The following is a 25,261-nucleotide window of genomic DNA, read 5'->3' as shown; positions in this document are numbered from 1 at the left end:
ACCTGGGGGAGCTGCAAAAGTGTAACTTATCAAGTTATGAGTGCCACAGCTTAGGACCTTTCTTCCCAACAGCCTTTTCTATGGGGAAATGCAATGCTGTACTTTTTCCCTCTGAACTCTGCCATTGCACCCCACAACCAACATTTGTGCCTGGTTTCCTCTTCTTCTTTGCTTCGGGGACAGAAAACCATCCTTTCCATTTCCAAGGTGAATGCCCTGGCCAGTAGCTTTTGCCTGCTCTGTCGAGGGGCTGTCCCTGTCCTGCTGGAGAATGCAAGTCACAGAGTGAGAGAGAGAAAACAGGTGAGCAATCCTGACTATAAACCCCAGAGGTACTTCAGCTGAGAGATGGAAGTCATGGAGCCAGCTCCTGCTTTTATAAGAATTAATCCGTACTTCATCAGGTGATTATTTTATATGTGCTAGAAGTATTTGGAAAACATGATTCCCAGTGGAATTACTTACACACTGCAAGTCAAGGAAATCTAGTTTCTAGATGCTGATGGTGTTGCCAAGCTGCTCAGCCCTGCCAAACAGAGGCACATCTACACATCACTGGAGCTTTCAAGTGCCCAAAGAGATGTGACCAAAAACTGTGGCACCTGCTGGGTTTGGAAGGTCATTTTTTGCTAAGTGCCTGTCAAAACAGACACACTGACTGATGTGTATATGTTGAAAAGCATCAAGAGCATGTGTGGAAGTTATTCCCTATCCTCTGTCTTGCCTTCCACAAATTGAAGACTCAAGCCATGTTTATTCAGTGGGTTTGCTAAATTTCATATAATTCCAGCCTTCCCTAAGCCTTTGTTGGTGCAGAAAGCTGGCAGTTTGTGAGATGGTTGTGCTTTTCATTAAGCTATAGACCATAAGTATGCCGTGTGAAAACCAATGAAAACATCACAAAGCTGGGCAATTTTTTTTTTTCACTAAATTGATGGTGTTTGGGGGTAGGAGGAAGAAAAAAAGCAGGAAACTAATGAATTCTTGAGCAATTTGAAAATAGTAGTAATATTTCAAATGGAAATAGGTTAAAATACACTGCATATTTCTAAATTAAAATGTTATTATTTTGATATAGAGAAACTATTTTTTTAAATAGCAACTTAAATGAAGTTTTTCTGTTAGTCTAAAATAAAAAAAAAAACAAACCGTAATTCCAATATGAATGAAAATAATCTGAAGGAGAAAGAAAAGCAAGGGAGAAAAGGGATGAACATGTTATGCTTCTGACTCAGATACATAGTGATTGCAAAGAATGTATCCCAGTATAGGCCTTTCTCATGGAAGGTTTGAATTCCAACTAGTAAGTTTAAACACAATTCAGCTATTGAAGCCTGTAGAGACTAAACAGCCAATTTAAAAGAATGTAAATGTTGCCAAAGAAATGAAAAATTAAACTAATTGAAGTTAATTCTAGGCACGTGTGTATGGCAAAGTCTTTGCACTTAAACATTCAGATGTTCAAAACAGAAACTTGAGTAAGGCTTTGATAGATATAGATAGATGGCTTATATACTTCTAAATTTAGGTGAGGTTTTTTCTGGTTTGTCATGTAGCCTGACAGGGTGTTGATTCTTTTATTTTTTTTCATTTCAATGTATTATTATTCTTTTAGTGTACTATAAGTGTAGCATTATAGCATAGATGCATCCGAAGTAAACAGAACATTAATGCATTACAATGGTAAAGGTACTGTGCTGAACCATGGCAAATAACATTCTTGAGGCAGTCATAGCTTCCCTTTTATGTCACAAGAGAAAACAGGAGTGGAAACATTCAGGATTTTATTCTGACAGACCACTGTGCTGCCAGCTCCATGAAGAGCAATGAAAGAGTGTCTTAATAGCTGTGAGTGAAGTGGAAGTAAGTAGTACCACTGCCACTGTTGCTCAGGCCTTCCCCATCACAGTTTCTCTTCAGCCAGGCATTTAAAGTACTGTGATAGACTCAGGTTGTCTGTTTTGCTTAGACACTGCTATTTTTTTTTTTTTTGTCTCTGTTAACTGAGCAGGATTTGGCAGCCTTGACTAGTGGAATGCCTGAATTACTCATCACTCTGCTGAGCATAAATACAGTGTTGGTGGCAATGAGATGAAGCACTGAGTAACAGGACTGAATGTAGCTCCTACTCCCTTAGCACATGTGCTTCATTCAGCCAGGCACTGCTTCACCATGTAGTGGGGTATAACATGTGCCAGCTGGGCTTTGCTATCGGGTGGAATTAAGTCTGGTTTAGTCTGTGTCCAGATACTTTGAACTGGGAGAACACTAAGCTGCCATGTAGAAGCACAAGGCAGTTGATCTCTGTTTAGTCCTACCTCTCTTGCTACTCAGTCCAAAAAGCCTTTCCTCTGCTGGATTCCATGTGCTGACTTCTGCAATACATAAATGCGGTGCTGAGGCCCTCATGCTTGGGCTTAGTGAAAGCAGACTGGCACTGAGAAAGTTTCTCATGACTTCTTCCCATGTCCTGATTTGTGTAGAGCAGACCAGAACAGTAAAATCTCTGAAATGCTTTTGTTTAGAAAAACTGAAATTGCTTAGGTCATGTATATGTGTATGCTGAGAATTTATCTGCTTGGAAGATAAATTTTATTCTGGAATTGAGGAACCTACTTTTGGAATTACCCATGCACAGCTCTTCCAAAAATACCTTTTATTTGGATAACCCTTTAAGTTGTACAACAAACTGAAAATATAAGTAGAACAGAGCAGGTCTTAAAATAGAGCATGAGTTAGCTCGTCGTCATATCAGTTAACTGCAGCTCAAATGTGAACTTTTTTACTTTTTTAGTCTCTGTGGATCTCCTTGCCATGCTGGTGATCCTGCCAGCGAAAAATGACTGATCAGAATTGTTGCATTATTGGAGCCCTCTAGTGGGGCCATTGGTTTGTTTTCATACAGCTTTAATTTGACATGGAATAAATAGTCCTGGTTTGGCTCTTCCCTTTTTTGCATGTCCTGAATGTGTTAAGGAAATTTTCTTTTTAATTGTAAAGAACAGCCCCATATTATTGGCAAAAAAAGGTGTTTGATAGATTTTCCAGTGCTCATGTGACCTTGCTTTGCTGCATTTAAATACAGTATTTTATTTTTCACCTTAGAAGTACAGGAATGCTGCGGCAGTAGGTTGTATTATAGACCCTGGACTGCAGATTCCTTGTTGGGAAGGACCCCACTGTGGGAGTACAGACAGCACCATCTGTGAACTATTGTGCTCTGATTAGTTTTGCCATTGTCTTTTTCTTTCAGGCTACCTTCAGGAAGCTTACTTGTGGACCAAGCAAGTGCTGGCAATCATGGAGAAGTCAGTAGTACTGCTGCAGGAGGTCACAGATGGCTCCCTCTATGAAGGGGTGGCTTATGGCAGCTACACAACCAGATCACTGTTTCAGTACATGTTTCTTGTCCAAAGGCATTTTGACATCAATCACTTCAGCCACCCCTGGCTCAAGCAGCACTTTGCATTTATGTACAGGACTGTCCTGCCCGGTAGGTCCTTTGGCTGAATGAAGATGAATCTCTTTATTTTTGAAGCAGCAATAAATTTCATACTTTAAATAGGCCATTTTAAAACAGCACTCTACTTAGATTCTTTTCAAAATAACCATTTCCTTGGGTTTTACCTTCAACAGTTCAAAACAGTAACATCCTTGTTTATCATTGCTTATTAATGAGGGACACCTTCCACTAGCACAGGCTGCTCAAAGCCCCATCCAACCTATCCTTAAACGCTGCCAGGAGTGGAGCATCCACAACTTCACAACCTGTTCACATGCCTCACTATCCCCACAGGAAAGAACCTCTTCCTCTTTTCTAGACTAGGTCTACCCTCTTTCAGTTTAAAGCTGTTACCCCTTGTGTTGCTTATTTGCAGGACACTTAATTAGGAACTCACATTGCTCAAATTCCAGGTTAAAAAAACTTAGATAACTCTCTTGGAACCCCAGATCTATCCATGTATGCAAGGGGGGCTGAATGCAGCTTTTGTATGCCGGCATAAGTACATAAGGAATTGTGCTGTCTCCATGTGAGACCTCAGGGATCGTTTGGGGAGAGGTTCCTAAGAGCAAAATGAACTCACACTGATGGTTTCAAGGTGCAGCTGATTATTTTGTTCTTTGGGGCACCTCTGGTTTATTCCTTTGCAGAGTATAGATTCCCATAAAAACAGTAAAGCTGTAAAGGGAAAAGTTACCTTTGCCAGACTTGAGTGAGGAGAGGAAGTGGATTGCATCTTACATTTTGTGTAGTACTTTGGCTGTCTGTAGCCCAAAGCCAAAGAAGAAAGCTGAATATTCAAGTTAGCTGCAGCAGAAGGAAACCATTCCTGTGTAACCTATTTGTGGCTCATTTACAACCAGGTCTATAAACATCAGAAAAGGCTGCTTCTGTTTGCACCGCTTGGCTTCACCGGCACGCTCTTCAAAAGCATCTTTGTGTGCTGATTTGTTCTTTCTCCTTTTCGCTTTTCCCCAAGGCTTCCAGAGAACTGTGGCCATCGCAGATTCCAACTATAACTGGTTCTACGGGCCGGAGAGCCAGCTGGTGTTTCTCGACAAGTTTGTCATGCGCAATGGCAGTGGGAACTGGCTGGCAGAGCAGATCAGAAGGAACCGAGTGGTGGAGGGCCCGGGCACACCATCCAAAGGGCAGAGGTGGTGCACTCTCCACACTGAATTTCTCTGGTATGAAAGGGAATGAGTGGGCTCAAAAGGAACCTGGCAGCTGTTTGCTGTTAGTGATAATTCATTATTTTTAGATGTGCACCATACAGGCCGGGCTCAGGCTGTCCTTGTGCCACCCAGGGTCATGGGGCACAGAAGAACTTCTTCACTTAGCACAGGTTGCCACAGGGAACACCCTGGTCTTGTCGTACATCTGTTTTTATGGTTTCTTTCCACTGTCTATTGCTTTCATAGAATATCGGCCATTCCAAAGGAGCTGAAAATTTGCCTCTATGTAGTCTTTGTTTAATTTGGTCTGTTCTAATGGGGTTTAATCAAGTTGTGTTCTTTTATAATGAATTAGGTGAATTTTTAAAGCTTAGTTTTCATTCAAAAGTTCTGTAAAATAGTATAAAAACTATTTTTTAGCTTTTAAAAGCTAAAAAATCCAAGCAGTAAGGCTAGTGTTAACAGGATTTGCACACTAATTAGCAAGTTATGCTTGGAAAATATGCCATGCTAGATGGCTAGATGGATATTTTTCCATGCAATTTACAGCTATGCTAACTTCTATGTCAATCTTCTTAAAGTAAGATATTAAAAGATTCAAGAAGCTTTAGACCCACATATTAATTCCCTTTGTTTGTGGAGGTAACAACTATGTTTTCAAGGAGTCAGTGTAGCTCTTTCTCTCTTGCAAGAAAAATCTTATTGTGTATCTGTTGGTTTGCACATATGATGTGCACATTAGAGTGCGTCTTTGTTAGGCTCCAAGCAGCCTTCATCTTGTTACTTGCAAAATACAGAATCTCTCCTCTACAACCTCATCCCATCACTGTTTTCTCCTGTGTCTCCATGGAAATTCTGGTACTGTCTAGGGCCTGCCAGAAACTCCTGGTTGGTTGTAAGAATAAATCTGGTTCTAGAACCATCTAACAGAAATGTTAGTGGGCTTAATATGGCTTTGTTTATTTTGGTTGCTTAAAAACAATGCCAGAAGGTTAAGTTTTGTTTTGGATTTTTGTTGTTTTACCTTCCATAGGTAAAATTGTACTAATTTTAACCTTTTCTGGAATTAAGGCTTCTTTTTAAACAAAATGTCTTATATCTTACAATTCATACAAGAAAAAACATGAAAATTTTTCTTCTGCATAGTTTGGAGAAAGAGAATAATATACATTAACTGATACAAATAATAAACATTTAACTTTCAGAATGCCTTTTCATTAATTTTTCATTTATTGCCTATTCTGTTTGAAGACTACAGACTTCTGTAATCATCATTTTGGGGAAACAGATACTCTCCTTCTCTTTGTTAAGTAGTCAGTATAAATAGGCACAAATGCTGATGTCTAGGTAGTGTCTGCAGCCTGGTCTAATTTGCCCTTTTTAAAGATCTGTCTTATAGTTGGTAGGTTTATGACTATTTAGGACAACACGTGGCTAGTTAGAAATTAGTGGTACTCTTTATTTTTGAACTGTAGAAAGACTGTTTGCTTTAAATGCAGACCAGGTGCTTTCAGCTATTGTTCTGTAAAAAGCGCACAACAAATTTGTATAGGGATTAGTATGATGAATCATAATTACAGCTATGTTATTAGGAAGCATAACTGTAGGCTTTATATTGTTGGCTTGCTCCTTGATGTAGCTAGTGAATGGTTTTTTGAGTTTTGTACAAGTGATGATAGTGGAATCAGTCAAGTGATTTTTGACCCCATTTTTCCCATCTTTTTTTGCAGGTATGATGCAAGTTTACGCTCTGTACCTCCACCAGACTATGGGGTTCCTAAGCTGCATTATTTTGAGGACTGGGGAGTGGTAACTTATGGAAGTGCTTTGCCAGCTGAAATCAACAGGCCTTTCCTTTCCTTCAAGTCAGGAAAGCTGGGAGGACGTGCAATATACGATATTGTTCATAAGAACAAGTACAAAGAGTGGATCAAGGGTTGGAGGAACTTTAATGCTGGCCACGAACACCCAGACCAGAACTCCTTCACTTTCGCTCCCAATGGCGTACCTTTCATAACAGAAGCTCTGTATGGGCCAAAATATACTTTTTTTAATAATGTGTTGATGTTTTCCCCTGCTGTGTCTAAGAGCTGCTTCTCCCCATGGGAAGGGCAGATTACAGAAGACTGTTCCTCAAAGTGGCTTAAATATAAACATGATTTGGCTGGTGACTGTCAGGGACGAGTGGTTGCTGCCACGGAGAGAAGCGGGGTGGTTTTTATCAGGGGAGAAGGAGTGGGTGCATACAATCCTAAACTGAAGCTAAGAAAATTGCAACGAAACCTTATACTTCTCCATCCCCAGCTTCTCTTGCTAGTGGACCAAATCCACCTAGAAGATGACAGCCCTCTGGAGGCAGCGACCAGTTTCTTCCACAATGTGGATGTGCCTTTTGAAGAAACAGTTGTTGATGATGTCCATGGGGCCTTCATTAGGCACCGTGATGGGATATATAAGATGTACTGGATGGATGACACTGGCCACAGTGAGAAAGCCACCATTGCCTCGAGGATGTATCCCCGGGGCTACCCCTACAATGGAACAAACTACGTGAATGTAACGACCCTGCTGCGGCACCCCGTCACGAGGGCCATCTACCTTTTCATTGGGCCCTCTGTGGACGTGCAGAGCTTCACCGTGCGTGGAGATTCCCCGCAGCTGGATGTTTTTGTGACCACTGGTGAGCATGCCTACGCCGTGTACCTGTGGCCCGTTGAGGATGGCTCCCGCTCTGCCTTTGCACAGGTTATTGCAGACCGCCAGAAAATTGTCTTTGACCGAGCCTCTGCCATTAGGAGCTCCACAGTGCCAGAAGTGAAGGACTACATAGGGATTGTGGAGAGGAACTTGCAACATTTTAAGCCTGTCTTCCAGCAGCTTGAGAAGCAGATCCTGTCTCGTGTACGCAACACGGACAGCTTTAGGAAGACTGCTGAGCGCCTGCTGAGGTTTTCAGATAAGAGACAGACAGAAGAGGCCATTGACAGGATATTTGCAATCTCACAGAGGCAGCAGCAGCGTGGCAGAGCAAAGAAAAACAGAAAGGTAGCCAAAGGCTACAAATTTGTTGATGCCGTTCCTGACATTTTTGCACAGATTGAGGTAAATGAAAGAAAAGTGCGACAAAAGGCACAGACTCAAGCACAAAAAGAGTTGCCTGTAGACGAAGATGAGGAAATGAAAGATCTTCTGGACTTTGCAGATATCACTTATGTGAAGCACAAAACTGGGGTGTCAATCAAAGGCAGATCAGGGCTGACACAGATGGTGGCGACTGCTCGAAGTGCCCCATCAATATCAGCTTCTTATACTCGCCTCTTTCTAATTCTTAACATTGCTATTTTTTTTGTCATGCTAGCAATGCAGCTCACATATTTCCAGAAGGCCAAGAGACTGCATGGCCAAAGATGTCTGTATGCAATACTTTTAGTAGACAGCTGTATATTATTGTGGCTGTATTCTTCCTGTTCTCAGTCACAATGTTAGCAGAAGACCTCTACTAGTTGACCAGTTTATGGTCATATATGTCTATGCAAAAACATTAACCCTAATAGGGCCAAAGTTTATATCGTCTCTTTTTTTATTTTCTTTTTTTTTTTTCCTGAAACGTTCCAAAAACATCTGGGGAAAGATTGTTTTCGGACCAGAAGGGATTAAAGAATAGGGCAAGCAATTAATATCTCAGAAAAATCAGTACTTAATAAGTACTCCTCCTTTGTGTTTTGAGTTGGGACTCACATCTGAGGGAATGTTATGCTTTGTTCATCAAAGTTCAGTAATGAAAAGTTGTAATTTTTTTTTGTGAGAAGAGCCCTTGTGATAGGTTTGTTTCTAAGTTTTTTTTAATACAGAATTTGATTTGCATGTAGTGAGTTTTCATTTCAGGCTGCTAGGGATGTCTCTGGACATTCTCCTAAGACAAGGACATTCGAACATACATATACAAGGCAGATCTTAGCAGCAGACTTAATTTCTGTCTGCCAAACCAAAGAATGGCTCAATATGGGATGCCCCTGTATCATTATTGCGGACCCTTATGTTGTCCCATGCTTTACAATTCTGGCACAGTGGGGAAACGACAATCATGTCAGTGCTTACCAAGCGAGAGGCACATCACTAGTAGGTAGTAGTAGAAGGCAAAAATGGGTTTAACTCAAAGTAGAACAGAATGCAATTCTCAGGAAAATAAAGCCATTTATATTTTAGCCAAGTGTGGGCTGTAGAATGCTGAATTCTCTGGGGTCCGTTCTCCATTTTACAAGGGTTTCAAGAAAGTTTTCTATAGTTTGAAGCATGTCTTAGTAGGGAAATCATGTCCTAGATCACTGCCCTTCCATATGTAATTTTAAAAATACAAAGAACCAAAGCAATCCTGTGGTAACCTCAGCAACTGCCAGTATGGAAAAGTATGTATTAAGGAAGTATTTAACGTCTTTTTTCTTTTCAAATGGCTAGAAAGAGGACACTTAAAATTTTGTGAACAGCCTGTTCTCTATAAAGCACCAGCAAGGGTTCTGCAAGCTCTTGGTGGCCCCAGGTCAATTATTTGAGGATTAGTGGTAAATGGAATCATGTGGTTTATGACAAAAATAAGTTTGACATCTCCACATATATTCCCCTCTGTTCATTAAACTAATTTCAAAAACTCATAGCTATTTGAGAAAATGGAAACTGTGGAATTGGGGCATACCTGTATGTCTTTACAGAAGAAGAATTCTTCAGTACATTTGCTAAATAAAAGCATTATAATTATCTCTATGGAAAAGTTGTTTTTCTTTTATTTAAGTATTTTCCTGATAATTACAGTAATTATGTTCATCAGCATTTGCTTCAAACCACAAACCTTTACTTCCTCTTCTTTACACCATTTAAATGTATGTTATCTACATTACTCCTGTTAAGCCTTCTCCAAGTCTGTGTTTTGAAATGTGATGAGCTTTCCATGTCTAAACAACTTCAGTGAATAGGTCAGAATATATTCACTAGGTTCCAGCTCCTGAGTCAGTTCAGAGCACTGTATTCACATTAATAAGCCCTACTGCAGTCTCCAGTGCCTGGATTTATTCAATGAAATTGGCTACATTATATCTGAGCAAAGATTTAGGTACCCGGTTAATTTCTGATCCATGCATAGTCTCTGGATTATGAAAGCCTTCAGACAGTAACTCAGCTCACCTAAGACCTTGGAACACCTTCAAGACATCCCTTCTCCTTTTCCCTGATTGCAAAGGACATGTGAGATGAATATTTGTCTATTTCAAGTCACTCATTTTGTTTCTTAAGGCAAAAAGAGCTGAGCCTGGGGAGTATCATCCATACAGCTCCAGGTTGGTAGTGGTGCCTGCTGAAAGCAACTAAACTGTGACAGGCTGTGGATAACTGGAAATCTCTTTACTTCTGTCTTTGCACTGTGATGACATAAACACATGCAAAAATAGTTGTTGGCTTATGTTCAATTTTAAAAACACTGTTAGTTTTCCAATATTAGGTGACACTATTACTTGCCATGAAACACCAAAAAAAGCAAGAGTTTATTTCATGTCTATACACATTTCCCCTGTGTCAATTTGCTATTGCTTTGAACAACCACAAAGCCACCCTGTAGTCTAGAAGACTAAGAAGTGCCTGCAATTCTTTGTTTGCTGTGTGGCTCTAAGTTCTAGCATGGGATTTGTGTAGCTGTCAAATGAAACTGCAGAGATTAGCAATTAAGGTATGGTTTTGCATGTTAGCTCTCATTTACTATGCTTCTCTGCACTGTTCCAGCAGTGCCAAGGGAAAGAGGAGGCTGCAAGAGCTGCCCATGCTCACAGCCAGGTCTCAAAGCAGCTTTTAAAGCAGACCAGCATTCAAACACACAGTGTGTGTGCAATGATATTGTAATGCAAAATGAAATGCATCAGCCTGACCCTCCTCAATGAGAGACCAGACCCATTTCAGCATAAAGTGTGCATCCAGAGGGTTTGCAGCCTGTGCTTGGTTTGCATCTGTTAAGGATTTATGTGTATATGACTGTCATTACTTGCTGCTCCAAACTCCATTTGCACAGATGTAACTTTGATACAGATTGGGCAACTAAAGAAGCAAATTAAGCCTTAATTGTGTTGACTGTCTTTTAGATATGAAAAGAATCCTTAGTTATTCTTTTCCAGGCCAGAGCCTTTAAAAAGACCCTCTCCAGTGGTTCTGTTTCCACTCTTTTTTCCCATTCTTGTCTCTCTCATTCCTTGCCAAGGACTGTAACTTTGTTTGATTTTTATTTTGAAACAAATTGAAGAACACATTGTTCTATGCCATCAATAATGTGCCATGGGCAATCGGATGTTAGCTAGAAGTGTCTGTGTCACAGAAAAGAAACAGTTTGAGGCCTCAGGTGGCAGGACCCTGAAAAATCCAAGCTGCCCTTGCTTCACTAGGAAGTGCAGCGAGGAAGAACAGGTAAATGGGATCAGCCCAACAACCCTACTGGCTTGTGAGAGGGCTGGAGAAAGATGGTATTCTTCCACACTTGTTTATGCAGGAGAGAATGCTCTCCTCACCTTTGCATCCTTTGAGCTGCAGAAGAGAAGCAGCCTTGGTGGGCTCTGTGTCCATGCTAGAACCATTTAGCACTGGGTTCATCTAGACTGGGTATACCGAACAACTTCTGAAATGTCACTGTATGGCACCCAGCAGCAAAGTTATTTTTTGCTGCCTGTTTTAAATGGAGTAAAAAAACTGAGGGGTTTCTGGCACATGCTTCTGCTCCCATTCGTGTTCTACTTCTTTTTCATTTCTGCAAATGTTCATTTTCTGCATCACTGTCCACAGGAAAAAGTGGCTATCCAAGAACTCAGTGTATGTGGATGGGTTCCTGTGTTCATCTGAGACCCTGCTGACTTCACTCAATTTCTCTTCAATAGCTGCTCTTCAATCATGCGTGCTTCATTTCAGGACTGCAGTCTAATTTAGTCTAAAGTTAATTCACTGTATTCTGAACAAAGTGAATGGCAATTCAGCCCACAGGTAGCGATGTATATGTTTGAGGATGGAAGTGGAATCTGGTTCTTAGATTCTTTCAATTATATTTTTGAGTCCAGCCAAAAAATGTCTATCTATGTTATATACATCATTGTGAGTCAAGGAAGCAAAGGGAAAGGAGCACATTACTTCATTTCTTAAAACTTGTAAGATGAAAGCTTATTCTGAAGAATTATGTGTCTGAATTTCTGTTGGTCTATGTATTTTCCACTGATGAAAAGCATTTTCTTAGTGTTTGAAACCATATAGAATTCGGAAAATAGCTGTATTTCTGCACTGGGCCATTACATTCACATTTACTTGGTCTGCAAAAGGCTCAGTTGGGATCATAAATACTTTTGTCCCTTTGCTCTGGGTAGTCTGTTAAAATCAGTAGGGTAACTTCAGGCTGGTAAGTCAGACTGAGCTAATGAAGCCAAGATGTCACTTTCTGTGTCCTTTCTTGGCAGCTTGACTCCAGGAGCTCTCTGCAGCAGAAGGCCTATGCAATCCAGTGCTGGATATGTCTGTACTGTCATGAGAATAGAGACTGTTTTCCAAACAAGTTCAACCTTGAAACAATGTCAAAGCACTTCAAATAAGAGCCCTGGACCCTCTCAGGGAACAAAACTATTCCATGCTTCAGACAGGCAGGAGACTGGACCCAACTACACAATATATGAGTGCATTCCTTCAGCGAAATGCATGCGTAGCATTTTCCCTAGATGCTACCTTTCCTGGCAGGTTCTTCAGACTGATAAAGCATTCATAACATTTATGATGATTTTCCAGAAATTTAGGACACACAGAAAAATTGCTAGCTGAAATGCATTATTGTATAAGTCATTTAGCATGATGTTGTGACTTTTTACCCCTTTGACTTGTGTCCAAAACCATCAATGATTTTACTGGTTTCCTAACTTACCCTGGGATGATCAAGAGGAAAACTGTCCCACTCCAACCCCCAGGGCACTGTTACCGTGAACAATAATCCATAACAAGTGCAAGCAATCCATAACATGAGTTTATGACTGACCCCAAAATATTGACATACATTTTTTCACCAAGCATTCCATACTCAGTCTAAATTTGTACCTACCTCCAGTTGGAAGGCATTCTTCAAGGAGGTGAAAGCTTCTAAAATCACAAGTATAAAACCTGTGGTTTCCCACCTCATCTTCATTATTACCACAACATAGGAAGTGAGGAATACCAGGAAAGCTGGGCCCATTGGATATGCCTACAGGAAATGGTAGTGAAGAAAACCTGAGGAGGATTGGTGCATGGAAACTTCACTACACTGCCACCCTGCTGTGAGAGTAAGCTAGACGAATTTGCCCTGTGGCAAGAAGGAGTAGGTGATCAACACATGCATATCTTTTTATCCCTAAAGAACAGGACTATCCTTGGGATGAGGAGCTGAACTCTTTGGGACACGCTAAGGAAGGCCAAGTTGCTCCATGACCTAGTAAAGATGCTACAGCATTTATAGTTGACCTTTACTATTAATTGTAATACAGTCTAGAACTGTATTCACTTCTCTCATGCTTGTCCATTTTATATGGCATAACCCTTATTTTGATCAAGTAAAGTAATTGTATTCTTTCACTTATTAAGTTTGTCATGGAGTTTCCTCTGGTGGACCTAACTGCAGGTTGGTAGCAATGGGGAAATAAGCAGAGAACCAGAGTCCCTGGAAGGGAAATTGAAGAACTCTACCTTTATGGAAGCTAGAGGAATAGAAGATGTTCAATAATGTTATAAAATATAGTTGCAAATGCCAGGCAAAAGAAAAATGACAATGATGTTGGAGTATTCGAACATTACAGAATAAATGAGGGCAGATTGAGAGACTTGGAAAGTTACTGCTAACATAAAATATAGGCAGCTGGGAATATTTTCTCCTATGTCCCATATATCATTCTTTCCTTTTGAATCATATCTTCCCATTAAAAAAATGGAAAGCGCACACACAAGTGCTGTTGAGTGTAATAGAGTTTAATACAAGCCAGACAACCAGAGAGCCTGACACAGATTGTACAGTAGTGGTGAGCTGAAACAGCTTGGGTATTCTGTAGCTAAGGATTAGATTGATTAGAAAAAATATATGAGCAAGGGAGGTTGAGGCTCAGAAGCCAGAAACTTTTCATTTCTTTGACAACTTTGAAAAGGATAGAGTCTCAATTCTTGGGCTGCATTACTGTTAGAAAAAATTCTATGAGCAACAAAATTTTGGCAGCAAAGGAACCTGAGATGGGAAACTGGAAACAGTGGTGTACTACCATTAACTAAAGAACTGGTTAATTTGTTCAAGTTTGAAAAAAGAAAGAAGGATTAATTGAATGGAAAAGTACAGAGCGTGTTTTGTAGCACATGATCAGCCACCATTAGGACACACACATATGCCCACACAGAGTGGAACAGATGAAATCTTCGGACAAGGGGGAAGGGCCTTAAGATGAAAGAAGGCAGATTTAGATTAGATACCAAGAAGAAATTCTTTACTGTGGGGGTGGTGAGGCTCTGGAACAGATCATGCAGAGAGGTTTTGCCCCATCCCTGGAAGTGTTCAAGACCAGACTGGATGGGGCCCTAAGTGCCCTGGTCTAGTGAAAGGTTCCCAGTACATGGCAGGAAGGTTGATCTTTCAAGCCTCTTCCAACGAAGACCATTCTATGATTCTATGACTCTGTGAACTCTCAGCTATGCAGCAATTCCAAGGCAGCAAGGTGTCATGGTATAACCTGAAGAAAGCAAGGATACATGGAATACAAAACATCTACAATAAGAGCATAGGGATATTTTGGGTTTAACATGCTTAAATTTGCAAAGTAATTTTATGGCATTTCATTTTCCATAGTAAATGAAAAAGACAGAACTTTTCTTTCTTAGAATTGACTAGTTAACTACCCAGGGTGATTTGCCCAATTAGTCTTAACTATAATCTGCCTCACCAAGGCTACTTAATTTCATCATAAAACATGACAACTTCTACCCTTCTAATCCTATGTTTCTTTCTTATAAGTTCAGCAAATATTTGTCACTTAATCTGCAGACAGCATTAAAGAATCACATCAAATTTTTTATGGCTCATATAGGCTGTAGATTGAACAGTAAAACCCTCATGTAGCTGATTGCTGTGGGATATTTGGACTGGGTCACAGGACCTTCCACATACAGAAATGAGATATGCAGTGGACCCACAATGTTAAAAGAGCAGCAGTAAATAATGGCAAGGGACAGTTAGTGCCATGTCTTATGTGACTCTGTACCAGAGTTCACCCATCAGAGCCTACTTCAGAGCCATGCTTGGTTTTCCAGACCTGTTCCCTTCCTGCCTGCTAAAATTCATTTTCAGCCAAAAACTGCTAATAAATGTAATGCCTTAAAATAGCAGTATAATGTACACAAATGCTTGTAAGCTGTGCATGCCCAGGCACAGTGCTACTTCTCAGGCTGCTGTTCTACTAAGTATTAGTACTATTAATGATTTATGTGGTGCCACTGAGCTGTGTGACACTTCCTAAACTTGTAAGAAGGCTGGTTCAACCATAAAGTCAGAATAACTTCCTTAGTTTCACAAAGTGAGGCAATGGGCCTCTAGGGGAGGTCAGTCCACCTGGAGGGTAGGTGCAGAGCTGCTTCTGGACAGGACCTCCAACATTTTAAGCATTAATTTCACCTGGAATGAGACAAAAGGCATTACAAGAATTTTCCTAGAATAAAAAGACTTATTATCCATGTGTCTTTCTGAACTGGAGAAGTGGTGCTTACATCTCTTTCAGTTGAAGAAGCAAGTCCAGTTCTTATAAACATAAAACCAGTGCAGAGGTTCTCTTTTCCATTGCAACCATGAATGCACAAGATATTATAGTATTAATATGAAGAGGAAGTTGAGCTTTATAAGAATAATGGAAGGAATTTAGGACAGGATGGGCCTTGGATGTAACAGCTGGAAGGAGCATGACTTGTAGGAAAACAAAACCAATCCCTGGCTATTCTGAACAAGTAGAAAAAGTTCAAAATTTTTTTTAAAATAACCTACTGTAAGGACTTACTAACATAACTAAAACAAGATCTTCACAATATGTACTGGTAAAGCCCTTCAGTATGCTTGCACACACTTACACGCACTGCATTTATGACCAGTATTATGCATTTTATGAAACCACAGAATAAGTTCAGACTACAGCTTCTTCCACCTAGAAAATGTTTGGGAATTATTCATCTGCAAATGAAAGGATAGAATTTAAAATGTCAAGGAGAAAATAAAATATTAAACAAGTCCATTTGTTTTCAGCTGACCTCTTCATTTTAATAAAGAATATTTCAAAGCAGAAAGATGTTTCAAATAAAAAAAAATAGCACTTTGTTCTAAAAAAGTCCATCTTTTAAATTCTTGCATTGTTCCCATCCCCCTTGGAAGACATGAAATTTAATGCAAATCAATGTAAAAACAACCATTAAATTGGAATTCTGGTTCCTTTAACAGAAAGCTGTTTTTCTGAATACTTTCCATGTAATGCTTTGCAGCTGTTGTGGCCAGACAAGTGTTAATTTAGAGGGCAAGAAAGAGCTGCCCTGGGAGAAGAGAGCTCTGAGTGAACAGGGACTCTGTAACTCCCTGGCCCCACAGCTCCTCACACCTCTGGTCTTCTCCCCAGCTCCCAAAGCTGCCACCAGCTGGGCTCACCCTGGCCACTCCTGCACCCCACTTGGCTGCCAGCACAGCTCCTCCCCCACTTCCCAACTAGGGTGGTCTCTCTTCCCTCGCCCACCACTCTGTGAATATTTACTGGAACATGTTTTCTTGGAGGAAGGTTAATCCTTTTCACACAGAGCTCCCCTCCCTTTTCCCAAGAAGCTGGTTCCTGAAATAGTATTTTATTACTGATAAATAAAACACTGCTAAAGTTAGGCTCAGAAAGAGAAGTAGCAGGGTTTCTTGGCTCTACATTTTACCCTGTGTGGTCGTAATCTGTTCCAGAGACCTGCCTCTGGTCCTTTGCCTCTCTTGTTAAACCAGTGCTTCTTGGAGGCAGCCCATGTCCCTGTCTTTGTCAGGATGTCTCCTTGCAGCAATTTCATATTGCATCTGTTTCTTCTGCTGTGCTGACAGAGAATCACAGAATCATCAAAAAAGTTTGGACTGGAAGGGTCCTTAAAGATCATCCAGTTCCACCTCCCCTGCCATGGGCAGGGACAATTTCCACAAGACAAGGCAGCTTAAACCTCATCCAACCTGTCCTGGAACACTTCCACGGATGGGGCATCTGCTAAGATGCTTTCAGGTATGGTGAATTCTGGTTTCATGGCTTTCTAACCTCTAACTGCCTCTAACTAAAAATCAAGGTTAACAATATTTACCAATAATGTAAAGTTATTTTCGATATTTAAAAATGAATCGCTGGTTTAAAGAACTGGTGAGATACTTGCTTAGGCTGCCTGATCAGAAAGCAAAATGGCATATCTAATTCAGTATAGAAGAAATGGTGTTCAAAGTGAAACCAAATCCTACCTTCATGTATGCACTGATAGACTCTGAGCTTGCTGAGGTTATCTCTCAGGTGGCACTGTTGAGCAGGATGGGAACAGAGAACTCCAGATCAAAAGGCTAAGAAAATGAACTCTCTCTTTATTTCAAATGTACCACTCTATATATAGAGGACATCGAGAAGACTAATTTCATTGGTCTTAGAGTAAAAACATGTCACACCATTGGTGTGCAGTGAATGATGCACAGAGGCAGAACATTATCTATAAACAATGTGAATAACAAGATAGATTAGAGAATTATTTACATTCTTCCCCAGCTGTTTCCCAGGCTCTTGCCTGGTTAGAAAACCTTTCTCTTTCTCTCTGACTGAGCTGAGAATACCCACACTCAGGGACTGAAGGGCTTTTTATTATAATGAATATCTTGTTAAAATATCAATTCACAGATGATTTTAAAAATATAGAAATTATTTCAAGGAAATAGAAGACAAATGTCAGTATTCCCTTGCAGCAAAGTGTGATTCAGTTGCATCTTCAATGCACTAGAAATCTGGTATACTTCCTGTTTCTTCTCATGTGAAAAATGATGCCTGAATCTTAGAGAGCAGTTCAGGTGGCAACATGGATAAAGAAAGGATACAAAGGTATCCTTTCAGATGAGGAATGACTGTATTAGGGTTTCTCCAGCCTGGGAAAGAGAGGGCTATGGTGAAGGTGTACAAGACCATAAGGTGATGGAGATGCCAAGGATCCATTCTTTTTTCTCTTTCCCTTCCAGACCTTGGGGACATCAAATGGGATAGTGTCAGGTTCTAATGAAGGTTAAGTACACTTGCAATACAATATTTTGGATGTCAGTAAGTCTGCTTGGGTTAAAACAAAAGGCATTAGATACAAAGGAAATCCCTAAAATCACACAGGGTGTGAGGGCGTTACCAAACTTCCTTTCTTTGTCCCTGTGCTCCCCACTCAGCTAGTGGCTGTAACTGAGATGTGGCCAGACTAACCTCCAGTCTGACTAATTCTTTCTGGTTTTACATCCTTTTTTGATTGCTATGTAATTGTATTATACTGCTGCATAATAACAAGGGCTCCTGCAGGCCAAAGCAAGCATCTCATTTAGCAGCACGTTCTCCTCTGCAGCAGCAGCAGGTTGGCACTGAGCACGGCACATCTCCACCTGAACCAGTGCTGCCTGCTCTGGAGCCTCTGTGCCATCCTCTCAGCTGCCCAAAGAGATGAAATGGGAACTGTGAATTTTCAAATTCCTGACCTCCAAAACACCCCTTTTTTAATTGGAGTTTATCAGGCCTTGTCCAGCAAGTCCCAAAGCCTCAGCAGTTTAAAAATTAAACAAACAACAAGGTCCAGCTGCCCTTCCCCTTGGCAAAGACAAACAAATCCATGATTTAATGTACTTTAAAGTAAAAAAAAAAAAAATGTAAGAGTTATATAATTTCCAACATAACTACTTAAAAAAAATTTATTATCTTGAAAAATTGACATGGTTATAGTTGAATTTTCTTCCATAAGAGAACAAGCCATATTGTATAGCTAAAAATAAGGCAGGATAAAAATCTGTATATGGTTCTGGGTGGTTTTCTCACATTTTATTCGCACTTTGAATCTGATGCCTCACTGAAAAGATGATGAGGTTTAAGCCATTGCTAGTTACAATGCATGTGTGGACAAACACAAACTATTTTTATAGAAACAAATCTCTTCATTGTCTTGCTGTTGATAACTGGAGTGGTTTTCCAGTGTGGTTTCTGCTTGACTGTGCACTGACTGTTATTTCCTCTATGAAAGGGTATTTCTGTGCCTCATTGCATCACTACCACCAACAGAAACTGAAAGCTCTGGAAGCCTCCCTAGGCTGTGGGAGCTGCAGGAGACTTGTCTCTCCTTTTTCCTTTTCTGACAGAGATTTTGCTCTTCTCAAAGGAGAGGCAGAAAAATGGATAGGGTACGTAAGGCATTGGATTTCTGCATCCGCCACCAGACCACTCTGAGTTACAGCATCGTGTCCCTGCTGACGGCTGGCAGTGAGCACATCTTCTCATCTGTGGTGTTCAAGTGTCCCTGCAACTCTGGGAACATGCTCTATGGTTCTTCCTTCCTCTTAGCACCTGCCTTCATCCTCTTGCTGCTCGGTTACATGGTGAGTGCCAGGACATGGCGCCTGTTTACAGGCACGTGCTCTCCAGAGAAGCATCTCCAACGCAGTCCCCGGGGAACCTGTGCCAGCTTCTGCCAGCTGTTGGTGCTGATGACAGCCAAAGCCTCGGTGGCACCGCTCACCTGGATAGCGGTGGCCCTGCTCGGAGCCAGCTTCTACGAGTGTGCGGCCAGCGGGAGCAACCTCACAGCGAGCCTCTTGTCTAAAGTTAATGGAAATTACAGCCAAGAAATGCTGTTCAAAATGCCCTGTGATAAGGAGTTATCAGCAAGGATATCAAGTGAATGGGTCAGCCTTCAGGCTCAGTCCCAGGTAAAGCCTCGCTGCTCTTCTCCTCACACTATGGGCTTCAACCCTGGCTGCTCAATGCATAGCAGTGCTTGCTGGGGACTGTAAACAGTCCTTCTCTCTTATGTTATATAATATCATGTACCAAAAGCAAATGGCTAGCCAAAATTCATTGGTAAAAAAACAGCAACAGAAAAGCAATAGGTGTATCTTTACAATACTTTCTGGTTTTGCATGTTTGCATAGTAATGGTTTGGTACTGTCATTTACAAAACCTCATGGACAGGAAACTAGCCTAGAGAACGGGACTTTCCACAGCAAGTTTTCTTCTCAATTAACTTAGACATGGTGTGAGTTCTTCTCCATTTTTATATCTCTGAATACCGCAAACTTCTGCAAATAGGCATTAGCTGAGGGAAAGCTGAGATCACTAACAGAGGGGAAGCTGACATCTCCTTGCAACAGAATGGTTGCAAGGAGACATTTAGAAAGAGAAACAAATACGAACAGCTTGTTTGGCTATAAATCTCAGTGCTTGAAACTCTTAATAATTTCACACTCGTATTCTAGAAGAATAGTTAAAATAGATATCTGTCTTGTTAAAGTTTCTTGTGCTGAAGGCAAATTGCATGATCAAAACAGTAACACTTGTGTATTGTTTTCTGTTTGGTTCATTGGTAGCACTCCAGTTTTGTTTCTACATTTGTGTGGATTTTGTCTTAACTCCAGTAGGAAAATCACATATTGCAACTTTTTCTCAGGAAAACATTAAGAGTTGGTTAAGGGAGTTAAGTTTATAAGAGTTTATAATTACTTTAATTTTTGTACGTTCCTATTTAGTACAAATGCCTATTAAAACAAAAATGTGTTTATATTTGTTAAATACTTAGCATGCTGTTTCTCCAAGAACAAGGCTGGAAAGGGGCAAACTCTATACCATTGATTTTAGATAGGGTAAGAAAGGAGCAAAACCAAGGAAGACTGACTGTTACTGACATTGCAGCGGAATCTAAAAGAAACATCTAGACAAACAAAAAAAAAGGAAAAGTCTGAGTGCATTTTTATTACCGACCACTATTTTTAGTATCCAATATACTTTGAACAAAATTAAGAACCAAAAAGAACACAAACTTCTTTTCATTTAGCACTTAATGCTTTTTCATTTGAAGAAAAAGTCATCCTGAGGTAAAAGAGCATGTTGCAGGATCTCTGCTTGGAGCTTCCAGGTAAAGGAGGGACCAGCATCTACTAGGATACTGGTTTTGATGGGACCTCTGAGACTTGTCTAAGGGTATTAAAATCAGGTATAAAACAAGAATGAATTCCCATATTCAATAGCCAAATCTGTGTCCTGCCTACAAAACATACAGGACACAACCTTTCCTCTGCATTGTGCAAAAACTTGCTGTTTTTGCAGGCTCAGACATCAGGGAGAGTAACTACATTCCATGAGAACATAGCCAGCAGGAGCTCTGATTTGCAGCACAAAGCACACAGAGTGATTCTGCACTCTTTGTACCATAAATGTGACCACAACTGCAGAAACTGATGGTCAGAATCTTGCCTTAAAACTTAAAAAAGCTGGATATAACTGAGTAAATAACTTCTGTCCGTCTTCTCTTTTTTTGGTATTCATCTTTAATCTGACAAGATCAGCTGAGGGGTGCAGAAGTATGTAGGCTACAGTATGAAGTGTGCAGGGTATGTTTGGCTGAATTGCATGCATGGGATCCCCTCTTTTGGCAGCAAGCAGACACTTACATGCACTCCAGGGTGTCTTTGTTTACAGTTTTCTTATTTTTTCAGTGTTATGTTCTATACTTGCACATATGACCATGCATTAACCTATATATTCTTTTTTCAAGCTGATAGGATGGCTCCTGATAGCCAGCATCATGACTGTGACACTGATTTCAACATGTGTCACCCACTGTTGCTCCCCAGTCAGCTATCTTCAGCTCAAGTTCTGGAAAATTTACTCAAAAAAAGAACATGAACTCTTTGAGATCAAAGCCAAAGAGCATGCAACCAAGCTAGCAGAAAGAAATACAAATTGCTTTTTTGAAGCCACTGACCCAGCACCATTTCATACTCCCAGCAATGAAGACTGGCAGAAGATTTCAATCTTATATACCTTTAATTCACAAGAGCAGTATTACAGCATGATACACAAGTACGTGAGCACCAACAGAGGCAACAGCGCCAAATTCAGTGAAGAAGGTCAGGATCTCACTGTTTTAGCATTTGTGGATGAAACCCAGACAAGTGTTTCAGGGTTGTAATAAAACAAATCCTTTGCAGTGTTGGCAGTCTTTTTAGCCCTACTGATATAAGAAGAGTCTTATTCTCTGCTCTTACTGAAATCTATGCAAACTGAAAGTGAAAGCTGATAGTTGTAATCCTCAATAGATTTGCTTTTAAATACATTTTAATCCTTTTGCTTTAGTACATTTAAATGGGAGTTTTCTTATGTTGTTGTCCATTAAGAAGAGTTGTATGTAAAATAATCAGAATCCACAAAGATGTCAGCACATATTATGTCAAATTATTATCGATACCTTAAAAGCACTAGGCAGGTGGAGTGACAATACCAAACCTTATCAAAGAGACAAAAAAAGGAATGGAAGATTTGATCAGAAATTCAGCTTAGTTTATTAGCTCTCTCTTTACAATGAAGCTTTCAGAGAAGCTTAGAGCAAGCTGTAGATCAAAAAATGTAGCTTGTATTAGGCTCATGCATAACATGGCGGTGTAGGTGAAGCTTATATATTAACAAACATTAAAAGCACATTCAAACATTTAAGGACATTAAAAATTTGCAATCCAAATTAGTAAGTAGTAATATTCTTATCAAAGAACATCTTATTATAAAAAATAAAGATACAAGTTTTGAATGAAGAATAATAAAGTTCACTTTTCTTCTGAAAAGCTGTTGTTTAAGAGAGCATTTCAGATCTGTAAGTCAGATTTTTGGTCTGGGCTGTCCATTTACTTCTCCCAGAAATTCTCTTTTTCTGCACAATAAACTCAGAAATTATTCAGACAGACACACAGGAATCCCAATAAGTTATCTGTTACATTCATTTTGCAAGGAAGGAAGAAGGGGAAAGTCTATTTTAACTAGCTGAATATAACAAGCTTGGAAGCTTCTTTCTCACTATTAACTAAGAATATAACACATGAAGGCAAAACAAGATTTAATTCTGCTTGTAGAAAAGAATTTTTAAAAAATATTCATCACGGTCACTTACTGGATCAGTGCTCTTTTCCTTCCAAGAAACTTGATTATAGAGTAACATGCAGGTTGGGGGCTGACCTCTTAGAGAGCATCTCTGTAGAGAAGGACCTGGGTGTCTCGTTGGATGACAAGCTGACTATGAGCCAGCAGTGCTCTGGTAGCCAGGGGGGCCACTGTGGTGCATTGGGAAGAGTGTGGCCAGCAGGTCAAGGGAGATGCTTCTCCCCCTCTACTCAGCCCTGGTGAGGTCACATCCGAAGTGCTGTGTCCAATTCTGGGCTCCTCAGTAAAAGAAGGACAAGGAGCTACTGGAGATGGCCCAGCAGAAGGGCCATAAAGGTGATTTGGGTCTGGAGCATCTCTCTTACGAGGGGAGAATGCAGGAGCTGGGCCTGTTTAGTCCAGAGAAGAGAGGATTGAGAGAGGATCTCATTAATGCATCTCAAAGGTGGGTGTCAAGAGGAGGGTCCCAGACTCTTTTCAATGGTGCCCAGCAACTGCAGGGGGAGCAATGGCCACAATCTAAAGCACAAGAAGTTTCACCTCAGCATGAGAAGGGTGGCAGAGCACTGGCACAAGCTGCCCAGGGAGGTCATGGAGTCTCCCTCTCTGGAGACAATTCAGACCAACCTAGATGTGCTCCTGTGTCACCTGCTCTAGGTGACCCTGCCTTGTCAGGGAGGTTGGACTAGATGACCTTCAGAGGTCTCTTCCAACCCTAACAGTTCTGTAACTCTGTAAGAAAACAAGGACAGTATAGGTTATTCATTTTCAAGATAATAATAATTTTTAAAAAGAGACTATTTGGATAGTGTTGCTGGAAAAATGGCCATTGCCAATGAACAGCCTTTACTGTGGTTGTCCACATGTACATCTCAACCATCAAAAACCCTACTGAGGGCTCTTGCACAGGCAGTGAAATTCCACAACACATCTCAGCTCTAATTTAAAAAACAGTAAGAATAATTTAAAAAAAAAAAAAAAAGTCAGGGAACTTTGTTACTAGTTAAAACATATTGTTACACATACATTTGGCACTTCTTACTGGTAGCAGGTAACAGCAGCTGGGCTGAGACCAAGGCTGGGTAACAAATAATTTAGTTTTTATTCCCTACAAAATTGCACACTTAAAGCTCCAGTCTGCTATGCCACCACTGTACCACACCATTAAGGCAAGCAAAGGGAGAGAGATTATCATGAGGACTATATAGGTCTGGTAAGAATGAACCCAAAGTAAGAGATGCCCCCACTTAGCATGATAAAGATGTAAACAGACTGAGAGAAAAATAGGAGAAGAAGGTACAAAACACTGATAAAATTGGAGTTAACTTGGGGCTACACTGAACTTAGTTGTTGGCATTCCAGTTTAAAACAAGCATTTTGGTGAGAAGAGGGTAAGCTGGCTTTGTGGGTAGGGTGCTGTGCTAGGACCTGGGGTTCTGTCCAACCCTTATCCAGACATCTTGCATTACACCAAACAACTTTAAACCTTTCCTATAACTTGGGTTTCTCTGAGGCTGCTCCTTCTCTACTTCCCAGTAATGTTGTGGCAACAAGTCCACTGCCAAGAGGAAGATGTTCAACAGCTGGTGGTGAAGGCCAGGTAAGAGCAGAAAACACGACCACCAAACCAGTTGTGTGGCAATCTCAGAATTTTAATTCAGGTTTCCTTAGGCAGGTACAGATCGACAATGGCTACATGTTAAATATATCATGCTTTGCTCAGTTTGGTCACAAGATCAGTGCTCTTGGAGAGAAGGCTGACATGAAAAGGCCCATAGCTTGGTGAGACACATGCATTGCTGCACTTGTCAGAGTGCTGAAGCCTGGTGTGTACACAGGACTGAACAGAAGTGACAGCAAAACTGCATGTAGGGCCTGAAGGTCTGGAAAGAACACAACCAGCATCAGTGAAGACCCATCCCTCCCTGGTTTCAATGACAGCAGGATGTCCAGTGTGGAGGACAATGAATGGCAAGGCATTACACATCAAAACATGCACCTGTAAGCAAGACGCTGCATACAGCAGTCACAGCAGAGGAATCCTTTCTGGATAACCACATACAGCCAGGGAAATAAAGTGCCTGTAGCAGCAGCCATGCTTTGAAACATTACTGACAAAATGGGAATAGGTCATCAGCTTTACCTGAAAACAGCTGATATACAGATAAATAGTTACCACACACTAAATACTGAGATAAAATTTCCATTAAGCTCAAGAGCCTGGGTATGTGAGAAAGAAGGGCAGATCTTTTTGATCTTTTTTACTGATATCTGTGTCACAACAATTAACATTGCTCTCCCCCTGCCCTGCCCCTCCTCTTTGCTGCCCAGCTCTCTTCACCTTTCAACCAGGTGAGTAGTGCAGCTGACTCAGCAAAGCC

At 40.7% G+C, this 25,261-nt stretch overlaps 2 protein-coding genes across 4 annotated transcripts in view; both read left to right on the top strand.

The window, feature by feature from the left end:
* Window positions 1-9,430, top strand: part of DSE (dermatan sulfate epimerase) — a 34,739-nt gene extending 25,309 nt beyond the window's left edge. For 2 of the 3 annotated variants that reach the window (XM_053938938.1, XM_053938939.1), the window contains 3 exons: window positions 3,254-3,493; window positions 4,482-4,689; window positions 6,408-9,430. In XM_053938938.1, coding sequence (XP_053794913.1) covers window positions 3,254-3,493; window positions 4,482-4,689; window positions 6,408-8,163 — 2,204 coding nt within the window. In that variant the 3' untranslated portion in view covers window positions 8,164-9,430. The remainder of the gene's footprint in view (window positions 1-3,253; window positions 3,494-4,481; window positions 4,690-6,407) is intronic. The other variant, XM_053938940.1, reaches the window with a different exon arrangement.
* Window positions 9,431-19,129: 9,699 nt separating this feature from the next.
* On the top strand, window positions 19,130-22,144 carry CALHM6 (calcium homeostasis modulator family member 6). The gene is made up of 2 exons (XM_053938985.1): window positions 19,130-19,663; window positions 21,505-22,144. The coding sequence occupies exons 1-2, from the start codon at window positions 19,130-19,132 to the stop codon at window positions 21,919-21,921; spliced, it is 951 nt and encodes a 316-aa protein (XP_053794960.1). The 3' UTR covers window positions 21,922-22,144.
* Window positions 22,145-25,261: the final 3,117 nt, after the last annotated feature.

Source organism: Vidua chalybeata, chromosome 3, assembly GCF_026979565.1.
Source record: "Vidua chalybeata isolate OUT-0048 chromosome 3, bVidCha1 merged haplotype, whole genome shotgun sequence".
Classification (NCBI taxonomy): Eukaryota; Metazoa; Chordata; class Aves; order Passeriformes; family Viduidae; genus Vidua; species Vidua chalybeata.
Note: the sequence above shows the minus strand (reverse complement) of the source record. Positions and strands in the feature narration are given on the sequence as shown.